This window comes from Fusarium keratoplasticum, chromosome 5 (genome assembly GCF_025433545.1).
Source record: "Fusarium keratoplasticum isolate Fu6.1 chromosome 5, whole genome shotgun sequence".
Lineage (NCBI taxonomy): Eukaryota > Fungi > Ascomycota > Sordariomycetes > Hypocreales > Nectriaceae > Fusarium > Fusarium keratoplasticum.
In genome coordinates, this window is record NC_070533.1 from 1,674,839 (window position 1) to 1,697,878 (window position 23,040).

Sequence of the window (23,040 nt, forward strand, 5' to 3'; positions counted from 1 at the left end):
GACCTAACCAGGCGCCCTCTTATCCATACTATAACCCCTTTCCTCCGTTTTTGAGAGACTACTCAATCTCCTTCGCTCTCTCTTAAACTGGTCCTTCGTCTACTTCCCTAAAACCTCACCTTACCCCATATTCCGACATCGTCCCCACTGGGTCCGCCTTCAACCTGCGAACGCATACTGCATCCACTACACGAGATCTCGTCACCTTAATTCGACAGCCATTCTAACTCTAGCCCGCGCTCCAGAAACCTTTGCGGCTCTTTTCCTGCGACTCCGTATTTCGAACCCTCTCGTACTTTGCCGACCCGAAACCGCTGCACGCCTCGAGCCGAACTCGACTTTTTGCGCCGGATATCGAAGAAGCGATATTGCATTTCACCATATACGACCGAACCGTACTTAACCTGACGAGTTTCCGGGAATTTCTACTGCGCATTGGAAGCGCTTGCGATCGGTGGTGATGCGACTTGGTTTGGTGAAGGATATTGGGAACCTTCGGACCCCATTTGGATAAGCTACGGCGATTTACAGCTGAAGAGGTGGAACTAGTCTGTCGCACTGGGAAGGAACGACAAAAATGGCCGCCGTCCAACCGTTAATGCCTGAACCGCCCCTCGGGCCGACACCATCCGTCACATTGAATGGTTCAGAACCCGTCACCATGGACCTCGACCGACCGAGTCAAAGCCCAGTCATGATCAGCGAGAGTACATTTGGGAGTACGTCGGCAAGAGGAGACAACAGGATCGTCGTTATCGTCTTTGGGCCCGGACAGGATCACATTGTCTCGGTTTTCGCAGAAGTCTTGGGAACGCCTTGCAGGATAAGAGATGGGTTTGGGCGCGTTTCAGCAGAGGATCGTGGGTTTGTCGTTGGCGTTGCGGCTGGCGAGGCGAAAGGAGATGTCGCTGCGCGCAACCAGGAGCTTGTCGTTGCCATCAACGCTCACTGTGTGAACCTAGGGATGCCGCCGGACCTCCATCTTTCTGCCAGTTGCGACTATGAGTTCCTCTATACCGAATCGCCCTTCTTCCGCCGCGACCTTGCGAGGTTCATATCTTTTACACTCGGCCAGATCAATCATCACGAAGCGCTTATGGCGAAACCGAGGACTTACTTCATCTCCACCACATTCCCAGACGTTCACGCCGCTCTGCCAAACATCGATATCCTGACTGTCGGTGCAGATGCCGTCGAGATCCGGGTTGATCTACTAAGAGAACCGACCGGAGATGGCAGTTTCTCGGAAGTGCCCAGTCTCAGCTATGTTGGCGAGCAGGTAATGCTTCTTCGCCAGCGGACAGAGCTCCCTATCATTTTCACGACCCGATGCACAAGGGAGAATGGGAGATTTCCGATGGATAAACCCGAGATCTACTACGAATACCTCTATCGTGCTATCCAATGGGGCGTGGAATACATCGATGTAGAGCTGTGGTTGCCTGAGGAAATTCGAAAGAAGCTGTATGAGCGCCGGGGCAACTCGCGCATCATGTCGGCCTTTCATGACTTTTCCGGGACCTTTCGATGGCCGTCCAAGTATGCCCAGGAGGTGTTTGAGAGGTCAAGGCAGTACGCGGACATTATCAAAATGATTGCCATTATTAACGAGCATAACGAGAACTTCGAGTTGGAGTATTTCCGTTCCAAGATGCGCGCAGAGTACCCCGACGCTCCTCCCTTTTCTGCGGTCAACATGGGCGAGACTGGACAGTTCTCGAGAACATTGAACCCCGTCTTTACGCCCATCACACACCCGCTTCTCCCCATAATAGCTGCTCCTGGTCAGTTGAGTGCGGCCGAGATCAACGCTGCCCTGTCTCTGTTGGGCCAGCTACCAAGAAAGCACATCTATGGAATCAACAGCACAACTTCTCGATGCGCCACCCCCCAGGCACCATTCTACGAAAAATGTATCAACGAACTAGGCCTTCCTCACCATTTCGCAGTTGTCGAGAGGCACCCCAATAACCCTGGAAGCATGGAAGCCTGGTGCAACCAGAAGCATTTCGGGGGCGCATACCTCAACCCTGGGCTACCACATCATACATTGATAAAGAACGGCCCCTTCTTCGGAGCGCTGAATGGAGGTAATGGTCCAATCCTGACCGAGGCCGCTCGCGCCATTGGTGTGGTTGATACCATCGTTGTTCAATCTGGCTCATCGTCAAGGTCGTCGTCACCCGGATCAATGCCTTCTAGTCCTCGTCAACGGCAGACCGACTCACTCGACTCCAGCAGCCAGTCAGGATTGGCACCGACGGCCTCTCTTGTCTTTGACAACGCGGGATGGAAAGGAATACTCAGTACACTTACACGCGACTTGGCTCCCTCTGCCTACTTTGGGCGCTCAGCTGTGGTGATGGCCTCGTCGTCCGATGACGCTGCCCCGGTATTCTTTGCCATGAGGGCCCTCAGGATTTCCAAGATTTATACGATAGGCTTCCGCACGCCTACTTCTCTCGCTCGAAATGCGCCTCCGATCGAACCGTTCATCAGCCTCGAGAGCCTTCAGCGTGCCCGGTCAGTGGGTGATGACAGCGCTCCCTTTGTTATTGTGTCGGCGCTTGGCTGGGAGAAGAGCCATCTGGTTGGCATGTTGCTACGAGCGTTTGGAGCAGCCGGATCGAGAGGGACGACGAATACAAAGAAGGTCTTCCTCGACTTGGCCGACGGAGCAGCACGGCGGAGTTCAGATCCAAGTCTGATCGCCGAGAAGAATGGATTTGCTGCCTATGGGGCAGATGACGTTGCTGCTTTCACGACAGTAGAAAGCTTACGGTTACTAGTTGGACAGAACGTGCCATACAGTTTCGTGCGGCTTGCAAGCGGAGGCCACCGATACTGAGTCTGGAGTAGTCGACTCGGATAGACCGTCAACTCTAACGGCAACAACATGCTATCGCACATGATACTCCAGAAAGGAGATCAGATATCAGTTCGACTCGAAAGAACGACTTTCCTGATTCGACGTCGGTCCTTTCTTGGGGAAAAGGACCGACGACTGAATAGGCTGGAGGTCCGAAGAAGGCCGGGTTTAGGGGAAAAACCTAGATATCCGCCAGGACTACCGGCCAGGCCGGTGGACGGGAGAACAGGGAAGCAGCACGCCCTGTACAACCGCACCAACTGTGCCGCTTGCCAAGCAAGCGCCCACGTCAATCGAGGCCGCTCGGCGTCTCCTTGCACAGTCTGCCCCTGGACAAAGACTCGAAGCTGTTGGATATTTTGGGCCTGTGGCGGGTCCAGCTCAACCCCCGAAATGAACAAGCCAGCAAACCAAACTTTGTGCGAAGAAGACAAGAGAGGCCTTGCCTGCTGGGGACAGATCCGGCAGACAAAAGACCCATGGGCCCTGGGCCACTTGAGTGGGTTTACTACAACCTGACAAGACAAGGGCAGCGCGGGATGACCTAGCGCTACCCAGACTGCACTGCCTGTACCACTACGGTCAAGAGCATGCAGGACTCGGTCCCACGGGGATCTACGGCTCTGTGCTCTTGCTCCGGAGTGTGTACGTATGTACCTGCCTATGTAAAGGCCGGCCCTTGCAGGGCTGGCGATGGATATGAAGATCATGGGTGTATACGAGATCCGGTGGGCTGGGAATGGACATATATGTCAGTTGAATATTATAGCCACTCAGTTGCTGCTAGCAAGCATCGTGCAGACGCAGCGTATGATAGAATTTGAAGACATCTAGAGCCTCACACCGCCCGCTTGAATCTCGTCACATGTCGTCGCGCCTAGCCGATGTGGTGGACGCCTTTGCCTTGGCCAGATATGCGTGCCCGTCTCTTGGTGTTTTGCATGTCATCACTTACTCACCAAAAAGCAAGATATCAGCGTCAGTAGACAACGCCATAAGGCCTCATCCATGCAGACAGGTAGCCAATGCCTCCTGTGCTCTGGCTGGGTACGGCGTGAGAAGGGTTTAGAGGCTGTGTGAGGTTCAGGGCGGTTGGGGTGTGTACGTGTGCGTGCGTGTGTGCCTCTCTGCTCACCCTTGCTGTGGCTCCTTGACCACTCGCCTCCTCACAGGCATCGTGTGGGGTGAATGATGTGGATGTGAGATGCATAACGGTCGAGCAAGGTATCCATACTGGGTAGGTAGTTCTGGTCAGATTGCCCAGAGCACGAGACACATGTGGTTTCCATGTTGGCTGATGACGAGTCCGAGAGAATAGATAGCATTGAGAATAACACACTTTGAGACAAGACATCGTGAGATGATAACACGGGGGCCACATGTCTAGACATGAGGCACCTAGTGTCGCTGTTTATAGATGAAGGATGTTGAATGGGGCACAAAGTATGCATCTCTGGGCAAAATTTCTTGTCCAAGGCAAGGCCACAAGACTGGATCCGCGTGGCAGCCACACCTGCTCAAGACGCTGCTGCGGAGATTGCTCAACTGAGAGCGTCAAGCGAGAGCTAAGAAGACATGGCCCGCGAGAATGCCGACAACTCGCAAGTGGCGCATGAGAAGGGTTGCACACCACGCTCCCGGTAGAAAGCAAGTGAGGGGGGAATTGACACGCCCATGGAGGGGATCTCCAGGTGTCTGGATTGACCTCCAGACGTGGCAACCTCTCGAGGGTCAAGTCGACGATGATTCGATCCCGAGGCAGGGAATAGGGGGTGCGGGTAAAGTCCTGGTGGCGGTATGCAGAGGAGATGAGAAGACGGGACGAACAAGACAACACCATGCTCTCCAAGGGTTAGCAAGTTGGGATGATGAGAGGACCTTTGCACTCGCCTCGACAGGGGCACCAGCCCAGCCAAGCCAAGCCGTAACACCTACCGCGTGTGCAGGACTGGTTTGTTTGCCGCAGGCGGTCGCGGCAATGGGTTATCTCCACTGCCCACTGTGTAGCCCTGCTGTTTAGCCACAACTCAGTCCCCCTTGAGGCCAGAAGCGTGCTAATCTGCACTGCGGGAGGGCCGGCCTGCAGGCTCACACATGGGAAACTCGCAGAGACGCATCATCTCCATCACGGAGGCTCGGCGAAACGTCTAGGGGGAAACAAACACACCCATAAGATGCTTGATTGCGTGTTCAGCTGCACAAGAAACGACCAGTGGTGATCATGTTTGACGAGTTGATACTCACGGTGTATCAGGTCGAGGCTATCCAGACCCGTTTTTCCAAGCAAACTTCGAGTAGTCAGTATTTGCGACCTCACCAAGGACCGACCGCAAAATGAAGGAGATCCAAGGGGCTGCCGAGTGGGTATGTGATAGCAAGGAGACCGTACATACCGAGTAGAAGGCACAGAGTCAACGCAAGCGCCCGAGCAATGGGCAACCCGAGGCACGCAACCGCAATCGATCTGCTAGCGGGTATCAAGTCGGAGCGGTAAGCAAGGGACTCGGAGAGGTCGATGTGGTGAACCACTGTTGAGTTATGGGTAAGCCAGGGGCTTCTCCGCTGGCTGACCATCCATTCTTTGCACTTGAGCCAGTTGGCCGAGGGCCATGGATGAACCCACCGCTCCGTGCCCTCACGGGAGCCACCACCTCAGGACTTGCTTGAGCTGCCAGGGCACAGGGATGCCTAAGCCCTACAGGCCATGCAAGTCCATGATCGGCCTGAAACCCTTCGATCGCGGTTGGCGAGCGTACCTGGACGATCAGTTGGATCTTCGGCTCGAGGGCCTAGAATCAGGCAGGGACAAACCATGTGGTCGAGGGAGAGAAGAGCCGCCGGTTACTTGTTCTGTCGGAGCTTGTAGCTACCGGAGGAAGCTAGAAGTAAAAAGAGGCAAAGGCCCGACCAAGAAACCGATCGACTGGGTTTGAATGTATTTTGACACGACTCATTTCTATGCTTTCGAACGCTGGAAAGCTATACCTTGCGACCTAGGAGTCATCCACTTGTAGCGAGAGGAATACCGGAGATAGTAATCCTACCTCAAGTGCCGCTTTGGATACATGATCCTGACAGCGGCACCTGGGTCTTGAACTGAGGAAGGTTCGGAGAACCTCCACCTCGGGGTGGAGCATGAGGCCACTGTGTACGAACCGAGACAGCTTTGGAGTCGGTTTACTCTCTAGGGCAAGCTTGGTGTGCCAGTTGCCAAGTGACATACTGACGATGGAGTCGATAGAGCCCTAGAAGGCATTGCCTGGGACCCATGGTAGGAACCCATGGTAGGAACCCATGTCGGCAAGACCGATCATATTTGTTAATATCATGGCCGTGATAAATACTAGACCTCCTAAGCTACCCGTGATCCATGAATCCGGTTCTCAACTCTAAACTGAAGAAAGCCTGGATCCGAGCACGGTATCCGAGTCCGAACCGGCAACCTTGTCGGAGGATGAGCCCCAGGCGATCGCCGAGTGAGCCGCGGAGTGCGAGATGAAGGCTTTAGGCGTCGTCGATCAGCGGCGCCTATCGTGTCGTATTGGCGCTTCGTGGTGACGAGAGTTGCATTGCACAGAGAGACGAGAGACCAAGTGGGTGCTTCTGGTAGGCACTTAGGCGCTTGTCCGGACTCGCTTCTCAACACGTCCTTCAAAACACCAAAGAAAGCGCAGAGTTGAGGGCGCAGACATCTCGGCCGCCGTCGGAGCTGGTTCCCCTAGTTGAGACTTCAGCCTGCTCAAACACTACGACCCATAACCTAGTGTGAACAGGTCAAATCCACGTAGAGTAAGCTTCCCGTCATAACCAAGTGATGGCGGGCGTTGTGTGAATGATCTCAGATCTTGAGCCGTATTCGACGACGCGGCTGGTTTCAGCTTTAGGTGAGCCAGTTATGGTGCTTGCGAGCATCGGCTCGCTCACAGTGAGAAAAAAAAGACAGGTTCTAGAGGCTTCAGGCTCACCAGGCCACAGCGTGAGAATGGTTCGACGGCCAAGCCGGGTACGGATTGGGCACCTGGGGTAAAGTGGAGGAAGGCACCCGGACAGGGAGTCGAAAAGGGCAGGGTGCCCGGCATTCCAAGGCTCGCACATAGCAACTGATCCGCTTCTAGAAACCATGACGCCAAGCAAGGGCTTCATTGGGCTGATAGCCGTCTGTCTCTGTTTGTGTTGGGTCGGTCGACCAAGGGAACTCGTGCGGGCCTCGTCGATTTTGTAACGCATTAAACTGCAGCCTTTGTCCATCCGAATCCAATGCGAAATGCCTCGCCTCGGCATTGATGGAACTGCACACATGATGCGCTGGCTCATCCCCATCGTGTATAAGATTGATTAGTCTACCTCATACGGCACCTCGATCGGACGCCGAGGCGTGTCTTAGTGCCGTGGGTAGCAGAGCAACTTGGACCTAGGCGGCATGGCATACAGGGGGGCATTCGGAAAGGCGTGGATGTCCGGCCGGACTCAAGATCCAAATCGGGGGAGCAAGCCGTCCACGGCGTGCAGATGAGCACACACCACCTGGCGACACTAGCCATGCTGTTAGCCTCATCAAGAATCCAAGGACCGCCTGCTGCAAGAGAGCGCCAACACAGCGGAGAACTGGTCTGGCCGTCAAGAAGGATGCGAGTTTCTCCAGGGGTTGCTGCTGATTAACAGGAAATCCAGTACGGCGACTCGCCACTGGTTCGCCCCAATGCAAGCCTTATGACTGCAAGAGATGCTGGATACCTCCCCACATATGCAGGTACAACGTCCGTTTGTCTCACCTCTTGAGCATGGCATGCCATGGCATGGCTGTTGCGCGAGTACGCGGACCCCGAACCACGGCGCTGACCGCATGGCAGGCGGTGATGATATCTCCCGAGGTCGGTAGAGCTCAAGATTGGGAGCCCGCCATCTCCAGCACCCCGGGAATTAGACGAGTCTGCCACGTTCTGATATCTCTGAAAAGGGGTCGCTCCTATCAAAAGTGGCTGTCTTGTTGAAGGGTCGTCGTCGACGGACCCTCTCTCTGAACTCGGCTGGACCTCACCTGAGGATATCTGGGCCAGGGTGGGACACTGGCGGAGTTGTCACGTCATTCCTCATCTATTTCCCCTGTCAGCAACACCCGGGAGCCTCTCTCTTGGTAATGTGAATGACGGCTGGGCGCCAGGGGAGTGACAACTTTGATATGAGACGGCTGCAGCCGCTTGGCCCCATATGGTTTTGACAAGACGTGCCAGTGGCGCTTAGCTGTGTCAATTGAGATTATGACCCTGCTGGCCACACATAGACTGACTCTTACGCAGAGGCAAGGATCTCGACAGAGCCGCCTGCAGACGTTGGCTTTGCGAGATGTCGGGCCCCTGTCTCTGGTCGACGCGAGGGCGAGTACCGCTTTGTAATCGTTGGCTCAATGTCGAGTTCAAGGGGGAGAAAAGAGGCATTTCAGTGACAGGTCTGGGTCCTGGCTTGGGTGATAGATTACCCACGACCAGGGAGTCAGGGAGATCTCGTCCCCATCGACGGGAGCTGGGAGGGGCCAAAGACCACGAGATTGACATGAACCCTGTGTGCGCAATCGATCCGTTAGTGGTATGCCGGTGGAAGGAGTCTAGAATGCGGCAGGCTAGGCAAGGGCCCAGAGCGTCGAGGTAGCAGCCCGTACGGGAGCGAAAGCACTGTCTGTACCTTATGAGCGCGTGGTATCGGTAGGGGAGACCAGGATGGCCCATGGGACTGATGGACCCAAGCGTCAGGCTGCAAAAGTTCAGATGGAAGCCGGCCAGGATCTCGGGGGCCGTTGGCAGACCAAAAATGGCGTCGAGTGCTAATCTTAGTTCACGGTTGACGTTGCCAAACTCGGTCTGGCATCGATCGTGTTGTAGAATTAAGCGCAAATCGCTTGCGGTGACATGTGGTTCGTCCTCGTGGCTCTTGAGTGCGGAATTCCAATAGTGTGATGCACGAGTGTTCCTCAGACATGAAGTGGTGATGAAATGGATCGTGAGTTTCGTGACAACAGTCTTTAGATCCTGCCTCTAGAGTTTCAGGCTGGCCAAAAAAGCAGCCACCACCCTATCGCGACTGCCCGGCGTGTCGTCCGTTTCGCCCACGATGCCCCAGCCATCGACGGCCCCTAGTCACGCCCCAAACAACGCTGTTCCCGCTATGCTTAAGCGAAGTGCCCGCTAAGGTACAGTAGGTTCCGGCCCCCACCTCACATTTTGGCTGATGGGTACCTGCCTGTGGTACCTTCCTAGGAGTCTACATAGGACCTAGGGCCTAGGGTGCGAGGAAGGTAAGCTGGAAGGATGGAAGTGGAAGGGAAGGTGCGAATCTGACGGGAGAGCTTTGACGTCGGTGCCACTTTTCCCAGGTTCTCACCTCCAGACCTAGCTCACTATGGAACACTCCCGAAGCCTTCTTCTGAACCACATCCTAGCTACCTATCCATCCATCCATCCATCCATCCTATCCTGTCCTGTCCTATCCCATCCTATCCCGTTCGTTCGTGCCTCGTGCACTCGTGGCTCCCGGCGCGGCATTGACCTTGACCTTGACCTTGGCCTTGCCCCTGTCTGGCCTCAACTTGTCGTCCAAGCCAACAGCAGCGAACATGCTCGACTCGATGCCCCTGTCCCGCCCTACCGTTTGCCTCGTTCGCTGAACTACGGGGCACGAGCTAGCAACGGGGACGGACGTAAGGTAAGGTAAGGACTGACAACCTCATCCTTCCATCCATTTCGAGCGGTACCTTACCGCTCCGGCGGTTACGGTACTAGACAAGCCAACGTCCATCATGGCCGTCGTCAGACCCGTCGCTCTACAGCACCTAGATGCTGCCAACCTTGCCCCTGCCACTTTCGCTAAGAGCCCGACTTTCTGGTCTTGGAACTTGGGACCCGCGTGGTGGCCCAGTGTCCCTTGCACAATGCGTTGCGTATATTCCTTGTCAACCTGGGGCGATGTGTGGCCTAATCTGGCACAGGGAGTCGGCTGCTCAGGGTGAATTACGGAGAGCACGAAAGTGTAAACAAGAGCTGGCTGGGAGGGTTAGCTTGGGGCCGAGTCCGAGTGTGCCTCCTAGCTCGCTCGATGCTCGACCGAACAAAGGGTCCATGCCAAACATCGAATCGGCAGAGGTGCACCAGGAAAGCAGACAGGATCGACAGATGTGTCGGGAAATGCTACGCTTAATAGAAGACAAGGACGGACGGCTTCAGGCCTTGCACTTCCCCGGTTTGGTGCTTTGGGGGCCTGGCATGTTCACCTTGTTGGGGGTACCGCCGGTTTGGGGGCGACCATCCCCTCCTCCTCACATAGTTCGTCCTCTTTGCGCGCTCCAATGACATGGCTGGTCCAGACGCCAGCGAGATGCAATCACCACGCCCAAAAGAGATTGTGCTAGTGGCCCTGGTGCATCTTCGCAAGAGCCAGCCTGCCATGGGAGCCAGCATTAGAGGGACAGCGTTGGAGCGGACCATCAAGGGATGGACTCGCATCTTGAGCTCCGTTTCCCCACCATGATCCATCCCAACATCGACACCACCATCATCATTCATGCTCGCCCCCCGGTCCTGTCACTAGCCACCTCCACATTGGCAACGACCAAAATGAGACCGCCGACTGGGGTCCGGGTCAGTCGTACAATTCTGGGCCTCCGAGGCTAGTCGACCGGTCGACCTTCTTTTGCCATCCCGTCCCATCTTTTACGAAGCCTCACCCTACTTTTGGAGCTTCAACTCCTTCTCCATTTCCGTTCCCTATTCCAACTTGAGTCGCCGAGCGTTTTGGCAGTATCTCGTCTCTGCCCCCAAAAGACGGCCTCGCCCAGCCAGTCTCCATCGCCGTCGACAACACGCCAATACTATAAACATTCATCCTACATCGACTGCGCTTCTGAGGGATCTCGGGATTGATACCGCCAGGACCGCTGCATACTATCCAGTATCGCCATCTTGATCTCTACTCAGCCCTTTGTGTCGCCACTTCGCCTTGTCCACCAACGATTCGGCTTTTGGATAACCACCTCCACCTGATTCCAGGGAGAGTCAGCCGTGCCGTCGTGTATACCGACGGCCCTCAATTGTTTCCACGATTCTAGACATGACCGCATCCGTATACGATCCAATGAACGTTCCTCATATACCCGGAGTCCACCCTGTGGCTATTCCACGGCCGCAGGTCGGCATTGAACGCCTTCCCACCCGTCGCATGAGCAATGAGCCTCGAGAGTCTATGAACTGCAAGTCGTGCCGGAAGAGAAAGGTGAGTATCTTTCCCGCGCTTGTAAGCCATCTGGACGGAGCCTAATCGGAACTGCTATAGATCAAGTGCAACCGCCTTCGACCATCATGCGAAGCTTGCCAGGTCTTCCAGTGCCCCTGTATTTATGGTGAGTCTCGGCTTGTTTCTCAGCCATGGTGCGCTTGGTGGGCGCTCTGATAGCTGTGAATCTAGTGGTGATGCTGACTCGTGCTAACCCAACCAACAGATGCTGTACCAAAGAAGCGTGGCCCAAAGACAGACGTTCTGGAAGCGCTTTTGAAAAGAGTGGATGGACTTGAGGCCAAGCTGAGGGAAAAGGGAGAAGATGATTCTTCGCCAACGAGCTCAAATATGCCCGGCGCTGGAAAAGGAGAGGCGTCAGGTTCCGCCTCACTGGGCGCTGAAGCAGGCGAGCCGGCAGCCAAGCGCGTCGCTATTGAAGCCCGCGCCTCTCCCGGTGACACAGCATCCCTTTCTCCTCATACGCCTTTGCCGAGGTTCGTCATTTGTCTGCTTCACACCTGAGAGCTGCCAACTGATACTTCTACAGAGATCTGTCGCCTCCCCCAGCGCAGGCCGAGGCCCTCCTCGACACCTATTTCGCCCGGTTCCACGGCAAGCCTTATTATATCGTTGATGAGTCCTCCATTCGGCAACGACTTCAGTTGAACCAGCTCCCCAAGTTCCTCTCGTATGCAATTTCAGCAGTCGCAGCCCGGTATGCCCCCCCGCCCCCAAGGCCATCTTGGTGATAGGCTAATCGGCTTGTAGACACACAACGGATCCGAGTGGGTATCAAGCAGCTGCTAACCTCAGTGAGGATTTTGCGGCTCGTGCGAGACGGGAAATCAACACTGATGAACCATCGATCGATGCTCTCCAGGCACTACTGCTACTGGTGAGCGCATTTACTGCGACTGGGAAGGGAAAGAGGGCATACATGCTCATGAGTAAGATCTACCCCTTGCCGGAGTCTCATGATTGTTGACTAACATGACCCAGCAAGCGCTACTGGCATGGCTGTGGCTCTTGAGATCCACAGAGAGACAGACGCCCAGGCCAGAATGACTCCAGTTGAGCGTGAGATGCGACGACGACTCTTCTGGACTTGCTACCTGCTGGATCGGTTCCAGACTACCGGATCGAAGCGGCCGAGTCTCATTAGCGACAGCACCATTCTCCTACGCCTTCCTTCTTGGTCACCTAACTCTTCTTCACTTCCAGTGGAAGGGGAGTTCTTCCAAACAGGGTCGAACCTTCAATATTTCCAAGGTAGCGATAAGAAACCACAGGGAAGCATGGGCATGCTCATCGACATTACTCGAGTTCTTGGAAAGACAAACCGATATCTGGCTGCAGGTGGTGTCAAGGGTGACTCCCATTTCCCCTGGCACACCCTTTCAACATTGTCCAAGATCCGACAAGACCTTGACGTCTGGTCTTCTGGAACTGAGGATGTCTTCTCCAACCTCAACGCCCTATTTGGACAGGCCGACTCGACTGTTCTCGTGCTCAGCAAGGTCATCTACCATCTCATCCACTGCTTGATCTATCGCCCATTCCTCCCCATCGATCTAGCGGAACTTGCAGAGACAGGGCAGCATCAGTCGTGGCAGATCGAGGCAACCAACATGTGTTTTCTCCATGCCAATGCCATAATGGAGTTGGTTCAGCTTGGCAAGCAGGCTGGTATCGTTGACTGGCCTGCATTTGTGGGATTCTGCATATGCACTGCGGGTACGGTCCACGTCCACGGAGCCCACTACAGCAAGCAAAGCAGCCAGGGCGAGGTCAACGTTTTTGGTTCATCCTCAGACTTTCTCTCTCGTGAGATGCAGTTCTTGGGCGAGCTTCGGTATGCTTGGGCAAGTGTGCAACATCAACGGGAAACGCTGCAAGACATCATTCATGCTCATGGGGAGCTAGTGAAGGCACTGGCACGCAACTCGATGCGGTACACACCAGGCTTCCACAGCGAGGACTTTTTTGACCGCTATTCCAACATTGGAGGACCAGGGGGTCAATCCTTTAGCTTTGACGCGGCTAACCTTCGCCTTTCGGACGTTGCTATTGACTTTGGTTCTGGATCCCTCCCGGCCCAGGAAACTCCTCGAAGCACCGATGGGCCTCAGCGCCCAAGCCTGAAGCGCAAGAACACGGCACCAAACGCACCGACAAACCGACGACGACCAGATGTGAAGGTCATCTCCAGCCTCCAGCCTCCGGCTACAGGGCTGCCCACCCCGGGAAGCGCCCGTCGGTCGTTCTCATACACGGCAGGCATGATGCCCCATTCATCGCCTAGCCTCCTCACGACACCGACTTCTCTGCCGCCCCACCATGAGAGCCAAGAAATGTACGCTCTGCATGAGCAGATGGACGAAACATCGGCAAACAATGCGGCGGTCGCAGCTGCAGCTGCAGCGGGATTCACTCTTTCGCCAGGAACACACCCAGTCTCAGCTCATGGGATGCACCACATGGCTGGCGCACCCTTCAGCCCCCCATACAGCTATGGGTCGGGGTCGAGTGTCACGAATGCCGGACCTGGAATGATTAACGAGGCAAACGGAGGGTACGACGCCATGTTTGGAACGGTCCCCACGAACGCGTTTGGCAGCCCGGCTGCATGGCAAGGCGAGGATAACCATAACAAGCTCAACCTTCATCAGGCCACGGCGGCGGCGCCGAGTCCCGGAGCCCGAAGCAACAACGGCAGCATCGGAACAGGACAGGGAGAGGAAAAGGACCCATTTCTTGCTCTTCTAGAGCAACTGGCCGAGAATGAGCACCGATCCCAGAACGGCCACGGAGGAGAACTTGACTTTTTCCTCGGCGGCCCCGTGGCTAGCTCTTGAAGAGGGTTGCGTTTCGAATCGATCTACTACTATATCTGTTGGATTATGGCTATTGTTTCATGGCACTTGGGCTCATGCCGTTTTGAAACAAGGGGATCTTCAGGAACGAAAGAAGATCAGGCAGGACAAGTTTTGAAATTTATGACGTGTTTGCTGTATAGAGGGGTTTCAAGGGACGCACGGCTTTCTTGGAATGGGGGAGGTATTGTCTGTGCTTGGATGATTTTGGGCGCATTTGGACTTTGCAGCATTTACAAGGAGTTAAAAGGCATGACGGGGCAACATGGGAATTCACGAGGGCGGGATACCCTCCGAAGAAACAATGAAGGATCGATCAATGGCATGGCCGAAATTCTATTTAGGCGAGTGGAGCGGAGAAGTACATAATATGGCGAACAAGCATGCGCACCTGTACAATAGGCAAGCAACTTGGTAGATTCAAGATGCGGAATACGAAGATATGGTGCAGCAACCCAGGGTCGGCTCGATTTAGTGCGACGTCCATCTTCTCACAAGACCCTGGCATAGGTCTATGCTTGTAAACTCTAAATGGAGGCTTGTGGTGAAGATTGGAGCGCTTCTTGGCTGGCGATCACCGAGAGGAAGCAATTGTTAGGCGAGAGATGATCGACCAGCTAATTGCCTTGTGTGCAACCTCGTCCGGAGAAGGGCCTACTCAAAGCTCCGCAGGAGGTGTACTACGACGGCGCAGTCGGCAGGCAGCGAGGCCCCGGCCGAGAGGACAGAGACCCCGAGCGTCCAGGCCGACGACAAGGACCCTGCTAGCGTAAGGAAGGACAAAGATCTAACGGCGTCCAGGATGCAGGGCTGAGAGGTATTCCCCGGCGACGTGAGTGACGTGGGACAAGGGGTGTTGATGGCAAGTCATGTCAGGACAAGGGGTGTGCGGATTCTGACATGCGGCGGGTGCCAAAGCGCCAAGGATAGTCGGAGCTGCGGCCCGCAGAACCACAAGCGAGGGCGTCTCCCAAAACGAGAATGCCGTTGGCGAGATTGGCAGGGGGGTCCTTTGGGCTGTTGAGCTTGGGAGAATCGGGCAAGCATTTCGTTGGAGCGAAGCACGGAGCAGCGTCAGAGTTGCTGTGATTGGCCGCTATGCGCTTTATGCAAAACACCACACGCACCGCTATAAAGGATTTTACGGCAAGTGCCGTTGCTGACTCGCATGGGGTTCCTACATACAGCACGGGTTCCATTCGAAAGGGGAACGCCCGCGGGTGGGTAGGGATACCCTGGTTGACTTGTCGGGGCGACAGCCAGACACAGTTCGTCAGTGTCATATCGGCCTGTATTATTGAAAAGTCTATGCCAAAAGGTCCTTCCTAGGTCGTCAACTCAATTCTTCAGCCTCATGCACGTTAATTGTAAGCAACACGCCATATAGGATGGTTTCGAGACCAGACCAGATCTAAAAGTATAAATCGACAGACGGATTGTTTCGAGCTTTGAGAGTTGAGTTGATACACTCGTATTCAAACCTACGCTTCACCGACATGCTCGTTTTCGGAATCCATGCCCCTTGCTGACGTCTCCCCCTCCTCGCTCGGTGATGTCCATCCCGTGGCCGCTTGAATCGCAACCACCACGAGACCCAGCACGGCTGCAGCTTGCCAGACTCCCCGTGAAGCACTGGCATAGCCTTGTATCGCGATTTCTCGTTCTGCGATGCTCAGGTCACCTCCATGGACCAGCCCGGGGGAGCTTAAAAGGTTGGAAACTAGCCTTTGCCGGTCATGGCTCAGCTCATCTCCACCGTCGAGCTGCAGGAACCCGGAGACTAGGTCACTCCGTAGAAGGCGGTAGAAGATGCCCCCGCCTATCGCCGTGCCAAAGCTACCCCCGAACCCTCTAAATGTGGCGATGAGGCTCGTAGCGATGTACTGAGTGTCGTCGTGGCTTAGATGCAACGTATGCGCCAGAGTGTAGTTCAACACGCCCCCCGTCGCCATGCCGTTGACAAAGACGACCAGGATGAAGGCGACCAGCGGCAGCTCGGCAGTGCCCGCAAGCGAGAGGGCACACAGGCTGAGGCTGAACAGGGCCAGGGACGCCATCGACGGGAGCCAGAATGCACCGCTGCGGCGTACGTGAAGCCAGCCAACGAGGACGCCGCCAAGGCCGAACCCTATGTTGGTCGGGATCAGGATCGACCCTGCAGCTGCGGGAGCGGCGCCGCGGACGGCGAGCATGAAGATTGGCGCGTAGAAGAGCACGCTCCAGCGGGCCGACATGAAGCCCGTCTGCGCGAGGCACGAGAGGAGGATGCCCCGGGAGGAGAGCACCTTGATAGGTATCACTGGGTCTGCTGCGAGATAGTACTCCACTATCAGGAAGAAGATGAGAGTGATGAGAGACAGAATGAGAGGGAGGGTTTGAATCTTGTCTGCGAGACCGTAGAGGAAGAGGACAATGGTTGTGGTCTTGAGTTGACATGTGTTAGTCCGAGAGCGACTTGCAATAGCCTCAACGAGGAACTCACCAATAGTATCGCCCCTATGTAGTCAATTCGCGCAAGCTTTTCTCTAATAGAACCCTTGGGGGTTTCCCTCGAGTCTAGATAGCGAGGAAGACTGTTGTAGACTCCTAGGCCTGCAACAAATGCGAAAGGGACTTGAGCCCAGAACAAGGGTCGCTGTGGTGTATCAGCAATTGGCCAAGTATCTTGTCTCTCGGATTCGCATCTTCGCTTACCCATCCCACCAGAGGCATTAATCCACCATAAACTACAGCGCCGAAGGAAACCCCCAGAGTGAAGCCAGCATTGATCAAGCCCATGACTATCCCTCTAGTCTTGTCGCTCGGCAGCTCCAACGTTAGAACCACAGCCAAGGTCATGACCCCAGCGGCGCCCACGCCCGCCACTATTCTTCCCGCGACAAACTCGGCAAAGGAATTTGCAGAGGCGCATAGTAGACTACCGGCTGCCATGAGCGTCGCCACGGGCAGGACGAGTGTCCTGGTGGGGAAGATGGTGGCCAGGCGGCCGCCGATGGGGGTGAGTGAAGACATGGGGATCATGTAGGCGCTGCTGAACCACATGGCCGACGCCTCGTAGGCGCCTAGCTCGGCGGCAACGGCGCCCTGGATGAGGGTCATGCCGGACATGTTGGAGGCTGGGGAGTGTTAGCGAGACTGTCATGGGCACCTCGAAGGGGGGTGAGCTAGCGCCATGGCGGTGAGACTTCCGTACCTTGCAGGAAGATGAGAAGCCCAAGACTACAAGTGATGGCGAGGGCCCTTGCCGGCCGAATCGGCGGTCTGGGTTGTGTCGGGTCTGCATCTTCGACATGACCGGCTGTGGTGGTAGTCTTGGGTGAGTACAATGAGTATGTCCGGGAGCTGATGCTGGAGGCGGAGCTCATGAGGAGAGGTGTCTCTTCGGAGGCTGCAGCATCACGATCACGGAGGTCGTGAACGCCGTACGCCGCCGAGGACGGACCCGGCGCGGCGCCGGGGGACGGAGGTTGCGGGACGGAAGTCATGATGCGGGAGTGAAGAGGCGTGGACACCGGAGTTGCCAGCAACGTGACTAAGGTAGGGTCAAAACAGTGCGGCCTTGACCGCTGCTCTTAGATGACCTAATAATTCATGCCGGAGTATAGGCGGTCAAGATGAGAAAATTCGACCAGACTGAAGCCGGTCCTCATGATCATGGGAGATGTCGCCATGAGCGGGTTGGAATGTGATTGGTAATTACCCGCTCATGAGCCGGAGTCCGGAGGCCAGAGGCCGGAGCTCCGAAATTCCGGAACTAGCCGCTTCCAGCCCCGTCCGTAGTTGGGAGTTCGGGGCCGGGGAGCCTCGGTATTCACAACGGAATATCACAATTGAAATTCGACAAATTCAAATATCGGTTGGGAAAGGGCCATTGTTGGGGCAGGGCTCATTTTTTTGCCACCTCGTGCCTTTTTCTACTTTGTTGTCAATGGATAGCTTAATGCAAGTATACGTGGTTGCAGAATCACCACCAAGACAACTCTTCACACCTGCATGGTTGGCACTGCGTTTGTCTCGGCTACGGGGATGATCTGGACAATCGGAGACAGAACTAGCGTGACAGGTGTCTCGAGGGGACGCCCGATGACAGAGAGGCGTAACATGACTTGATGAAGTGTGTGTGAGGTGATTTGCTCGCCGTCCGTCAGAACAGGCAGCGGGATAAAAGACAGCGAAGGGGAGGAGGGGTTCAAGACTCGTGACCTAGTTGCAGATTGGGGGGCGGCGGCCGCTGGCGTTGGGCGGCTGCAGGCGGGGACGTTTGTTTTATTTGCTAGGTAGGTTTTCCTTTTGTAGTTGCGGTGAGAGACGGAACAGATGGGGAGGCGAAAAATGGCGGAAAAAGAGGGACGGATATCTCAGCTAGCTGAAGGAGTAAATTCCGCTCTCGCGTGGCAGTGCGCGGAGTTGAGTTTTGGCAAGCCGTTTGAACCTTCACTGATGGAGGGCGATGATCAGGGTTTGGCAAAAGCTTGGTGCATCCCGCTCGAGATAGCCGAAGACAAAATGACGTAGGTTGATACAACTCTCTGAGGTGCAAGTGAAGGATAAGACAATCTGGAGGAAGAAGACGGGGGCGGTGGGGGACACACAAGTGAGCGGCAACGGCAGCAGTAGCGGGAAATGAATGGGAAAGGCGCGTGGCTTGCCATGTCAGTCAGCCACTGTCAGCTAGAGCCCTCCATCATGAATCAACCCGCGCGGAGCCGCAGATCAATTGTAGGGACCGAGACTCTGGGGAGACAAATAAAGGTTGTGTGATGATGTGTGAGCGTGTGTCTCGATCGGCAGATGTTGGCTGCGACAAAGGACCGAAAGCGAAAGCGAACCATCACCAGTTTGCTGACGGGCGGCGGCTATAAAGGCCGAAGACAGCGGAAAAAAGAGGGTGGCAGTGATGATGATGACGACCAACAAGACGACGAGGACGAGATCTACCCCCCCCGAAAAGCCACCATCAGCCAAAAGCCAAGAGCCACCAACTCCCAAGCTATCGGAGCCACCATCCGTCGTCACCGGCACCCTCTTTTTTGTTTTGGGAGAGTTCTGTTTTGGTGCGAGGGATTTTTAGGGACCTTGGGAGATGGGATGTTTATCGTTTCCCCCTCTTTACAGTAAGCGAACGATGGCATCAGAATTGTACGTAAGTGAGGGCCGATGCCCTTGTTGAAGGGAAGAGTACAGTAATGTACTGTAGAGTAGAAACAAGGTTGCATGTAACGACAGCATCACCCGCATTTTCGTATCCGTTTCTTGTCCCGTCTTGGGGGGCTAGCATCTGTCACTAGCATGTCTCTAGTGACCTCTCTGCATACAACTCGACTCTCCAAGAGGCTGTCATTGTGGCCTTGGCAGGACTCGGGTACCTGGGGCGTTCGAGTCAATTCAAATGAGATGTGGATTGATTGTCCCTGTCCCCGTCTCTATTACAAAATCGAAAAGCAAGATCTTCATTCTCTCACCGTTTGATTTACCGTTCAAAGTTGAATCGCCCCCACCATTAGCTGGAGAGCTGGGCCCTTTTTAGCCTCATTGCTTCACTGTCGGTGGCTGAACTCCCCCGGTTTTTTACACCCAAAGATCCACACTCCCGCGCTGTTACGTTGCTGCTGCTGCCGCCGCCATTCAAACGTCGACCCCCCAGACGCTCGATTCTTTTTCTCGCTCTGCCCAACCTGACAAACCTTTTTTGCTCCCCTTCGCGATCCAGAACCTCGGAGAGGGTCGGCCTTGCTTTTTGCTCGGCTCATATTAACAAAACTTGAGCAATTGCTACTTCCTTCTTCTCCTTTGCTCATCCTTCCGCTGTCATCCGATATATCCATCCCACGATTCTCCGGCCCACGCGACTCAAGCTTAAACCCAACACCAACCGATTAACTTGATATACTCCAACATCGACCCGACCTTCTTGACCGGTTCTTCGATTCAAAGCCCTCGCATATACCCAAATCCCTGTCCTCGAGCTACCCACTCTTCCCGAAGAAATGGCACGCCCGTCTATTTGCGACTCGAGCTTCTCAAGCTAACCTCCTCCTTCAACCCTTCTCCGGATCCCGACGACTCTCTATGAGTCCCATGTCGCCTAAACCGACCTCGACATGTCCGACTCGGCCTCCTCCGCCGACAATGGAGGCTTCCCCGATCGCGGGCCGGCCGTCTTCGCCGTCACCACCGCGACCCTCGTCCTCGCCACCGTCTTTGTCGCTGCCCGCATGGTCTCGCGCACCTTTATCGTGCGCAACATCACCTGGGATGACCGCGTCATGATGCTCGCATGGCTCTTTGCCTTTTTCCTGTCCTTCACCATCTGCTTTGGAGTTCACAATGGCCTCGGAAGGCACGACGTCAACATCGACGAGAGCCGGAGGCCCGCTCTCCGCCGCTGCGAATACGTCTTTTCCATCCTGTACAATCCCGCCTTGATGGCCACCAAGACGTCCATCCTGATATTCTACCTGCGGCTGGCCAAACACACGCAGAGGGTCCTACGCTTTGCATCTTGGCTTACCCTCGCCATTGTTAATCTTGCTGGCATCATCCTCACCTTGATGAACGTCTTCCAATGCCGTCCAACTGCCGCCGCTTGGGATCCCGCCTATGACGACCGCTCCAAGTGTATACCGCTGCTCACCGAATTCATCTGCTCCTCCCCGGTTAATATAGTAACCGATCTGGCTATCCTCGCCCTGCCTATACCTGTTCTCACCGGCATGCGCTTGCCCTCGCGCCAGAAGACGATTCTCGTTCTCACTTTCACCGTTGGTATCTTTGTCACGGTTGTCGATGTGATACGAATCTACTACCTCCAGCAAGCCATCACCAAGGTCCCCACCGGCGCCAGCGGTGACCCTCAGTCGAGATTCGGCGGTCAGACCGACTTTGCCTGGAATGCTTCACTATCACTCATGTGGAGTGCTGTCGAGGTCAATGTTGGAATGACTTGCGCCTGTGTCCCAACATTGAAGCCCCTTGTTCTCAAGCTGCTCCCCTCTATGCTGTACGATCCCAATGGAAGCAGGAGCAGTCTATCCAAGGGCCCTAATGATTCGGACACGCCTTCAACGGGCCATCGCGCCAGCGTGCAGCCTCCGCCGCCAGTGGCGCGTCCCGGCGTCCAATCCCCTCTACCGGCAGACGCCCCCATGAGCGCCATGGAGTTCTTGACGACGCCATTCGATGAACCAACGGTGACTGCTCCTCCACTAGGCAATTCCCCTCAGCAAGGGACGACTACCTTTCAGACTTCGACCACCTTGACTTCTTCGACTGGAACTGGAGAAGGCGTCTACTTTGGCTTTGTCAACATGGCTAGACCCAAGAGTATGCTCAAGTGCAACAAGAAAGAGTCTTTCAAGTACTGCACCATTGTCTCCATCCTATTTTTACTCTGGGGCATCTCATATGGCCTCTTGAACACGCTCAACAATGTCATTGCGTCCGTCAACAATATGACCACCGCTGAGACGCTGGGTATGACCTCGGTATACTTTGGAGGTGGCTACTTCTTTGGCCCTCTACTCGTGGGTGAATGGATTCTTCGAAGAGACGAGCATAACCGATCGAGGCGTCACAAGCGCAACGGCCATGACAGCGTCGGCGGGTTCAAGGTGACATTTATCGTTGGCCTCTGCTTCTATGGCATTGGAACCATCATCTTCTGGCCCTCTGCTGTCACTCAATCTTACCCAGGCTTCATGCTTAGCAACTTTGTTGTTGGCTTTGGGCTTTCCGTCTTGGAGGTTGGAGCAAACGCCTTCTTGATACTGTGTGGTCCCCCTGAATATGGCGAGACGCGTGTCCTTCTTGCTCAAGGAATTCAGGGCATTGGCAGCGTCCTAAGTGGCCTCCTTGCCCAGAAGGTCTTTTTCAAGGGAATTGCTGAGCAGGACAACACGACCAGCATGTCTCTCATCAACGTCCAGTGGACTTATCTTGGCATTACATTGCTCTGCGTTGCCCTGGGGCTGTTCTTCTACTACATGCCTCTTCCAGAAGTCAGCGACCGTGAACTAGAAGAGTCGGCCAAGCACCTCCCCACGGACCCTCAGAGGAAGACGTGCGGCTTTCAACTGCGCACTTGGAGCGTCATTTTGGCCTTCATCGCTCAGTACACTTACGTCGCCGCTCAGGAGTGCAACAGCATCTACTTCAAGAGCCTCATGATATCCATCCTCCCCGACCACGCCGACACGGGTGAAGAAGCGACCAATGGCGCCAGCGAGACAGCCAACCCCGATAAGCCTCACGGCATCGCTCTCTCTATACCCGACTACCTCCTCATTGCTCATACTGCCTTTGCCGTCTCGAGATTCATGGCGGCCGGCTTCACCTACCTCTCCGTCTTCCACGCCCGACTCCCTCAACCTCGCACAGTCCTCACCACGTGCATCGCCATGTGCTTCCTCTTCGCTCTCCTCCCTGTGGTTGTCCGTCCTCCCAACCCGAACCTCCTCGTCATCCCCATCGTCCTCTTCTTCTTCTTCGAGGGCCCCATCTATCCCCTCATCTTTGCCGTTGGCCTTCGTGGCCAAGGTAGACGCACAAAGCGCGCTGCTGCCTTCATCACCATGGGCGGATCTGGCCCTGCCTTCTTCCCCTTTGTCATGTACGGCATCATCAAGCATGGCGGCACCGTCAAGATTGCCTTTTCGGTCGTCATCGCTTTGCAAGCTGTCATGATGGCTTACCCGATCTTTCTCGAGTTCGCCCCTGATGCCAAGAAGCTGGTCGACCCTTGTCCAGCTGTACGCGATGCCCTCAGCCGACCAGACGAAGAAGCACCGTCTCCTTGGGAGACGATCATTGTCGAGCGGATGCGCCGGCAGACCTCGATGAAGGAGAAGTCCCAGGGCTTTCTCGACATGGTGTCTAAAGGCACCAGGGGTATCGGCGCCAAGTTCCTCGGATCACGGCGTCGCTCATCACAGCCCTCTGTGCAGCATAATGAGGACAATAATGGTGTTATATCACGACCAAACTAATGTTCATGACCTTTTCCCTTTTCCTCTTCTACACCTCATGTTTCTCATTCTT

The 23,040-nt window shown here is 55.2% G+C and overlaps 4 protein-coding genes across 4 annotated transcripts; 3 read left to right on the top strand and 1 right to left on the bottom strand.

Annotated features, from left to right (window-relative positions):
• Nucleotides 1–577: 577 nt before the first annotated feature.
• On the top strand, nucleotides 578–2,848 carry NCS57_00716800 (uncharacterized protein; the record flags this gene model as incomplete). Its single annotated transcript, XM_053057030.1, has 1 exon — nucleotides 578–2,848. One exon carries the CDS (start codon nucleotides 578–580, stop codon nucleotides 2,846–2,848), a length of 2,271 nt encoding a protein of 756 aa, XP_052913225.1.
• Nucleotides 2,849–10,990: 8,142 nt separating this feature from the next.
• NCS57_00716900 (uncharacterized protein) lies at nucleotides 10,991–13,986 on the top strand (the record flags this gene model as incomplete). Its single annotated transcript, XM_053057031.1, has 6 exons — nucleotides 10,991–11,128; nucleotides 11,189–11,255; nucleotides 11,355–11,625; nucleotides 11,679–11,846; nucleotides 11,900–12,078; nucleotides 12,131–13,986. 6 exons carry the CDS (start codon nucleotides 10,991–10,993, stop codon nucleotides 13,984–13,986), a joined length of 2,679 nt encoding a protein of 892 aa, XP_052913226.1.
• Nucleotides 13,987–15,485: 1,499 nt separating this feature from the next.
• NCS57_00717000 (MFS domain-containing protein) lies at nucleotides 15,486–17,489 on the bottom strand (the record flags this gene model as incomplete). Its single annotated transcript, XM_053057032.1, has 4 exons — nucleotides 15,486–16,427; nucleotides 16,487–16,639; nucleotides 16,699–17,120; nucleotides 17,198–17,489. 4 exons carry the CDS (start codon nucleotides 17,487–17,489, stop codon nucleotides 15,486–15,488), a joined length of 1,809 nt encoding a protein of 602 aa, XP_052913227.1.
• A 2,616-nt stretch (nucleotides 17,490–20,105) lies between these two features.
• Nucleotides 20,106–22,988, top strand: NCS57_00717100 (uncharacterized protein; the record flags this gene model as incomplete). The annotated part of the gene is made up of 1 exon (XM_053057033.1): nucleotides 20,106–22,988. The coding sequence occupies one exon, from the start codon at nucleotides 20,106–20,108 to the stop codon at nucleotides 22,986–22,988; it is 2,883 nt and encodes a 960-aa protein (XP_052913228.1).
• Nucleotides 22,989–23,040: the final 52 nt, after the last annotated feature.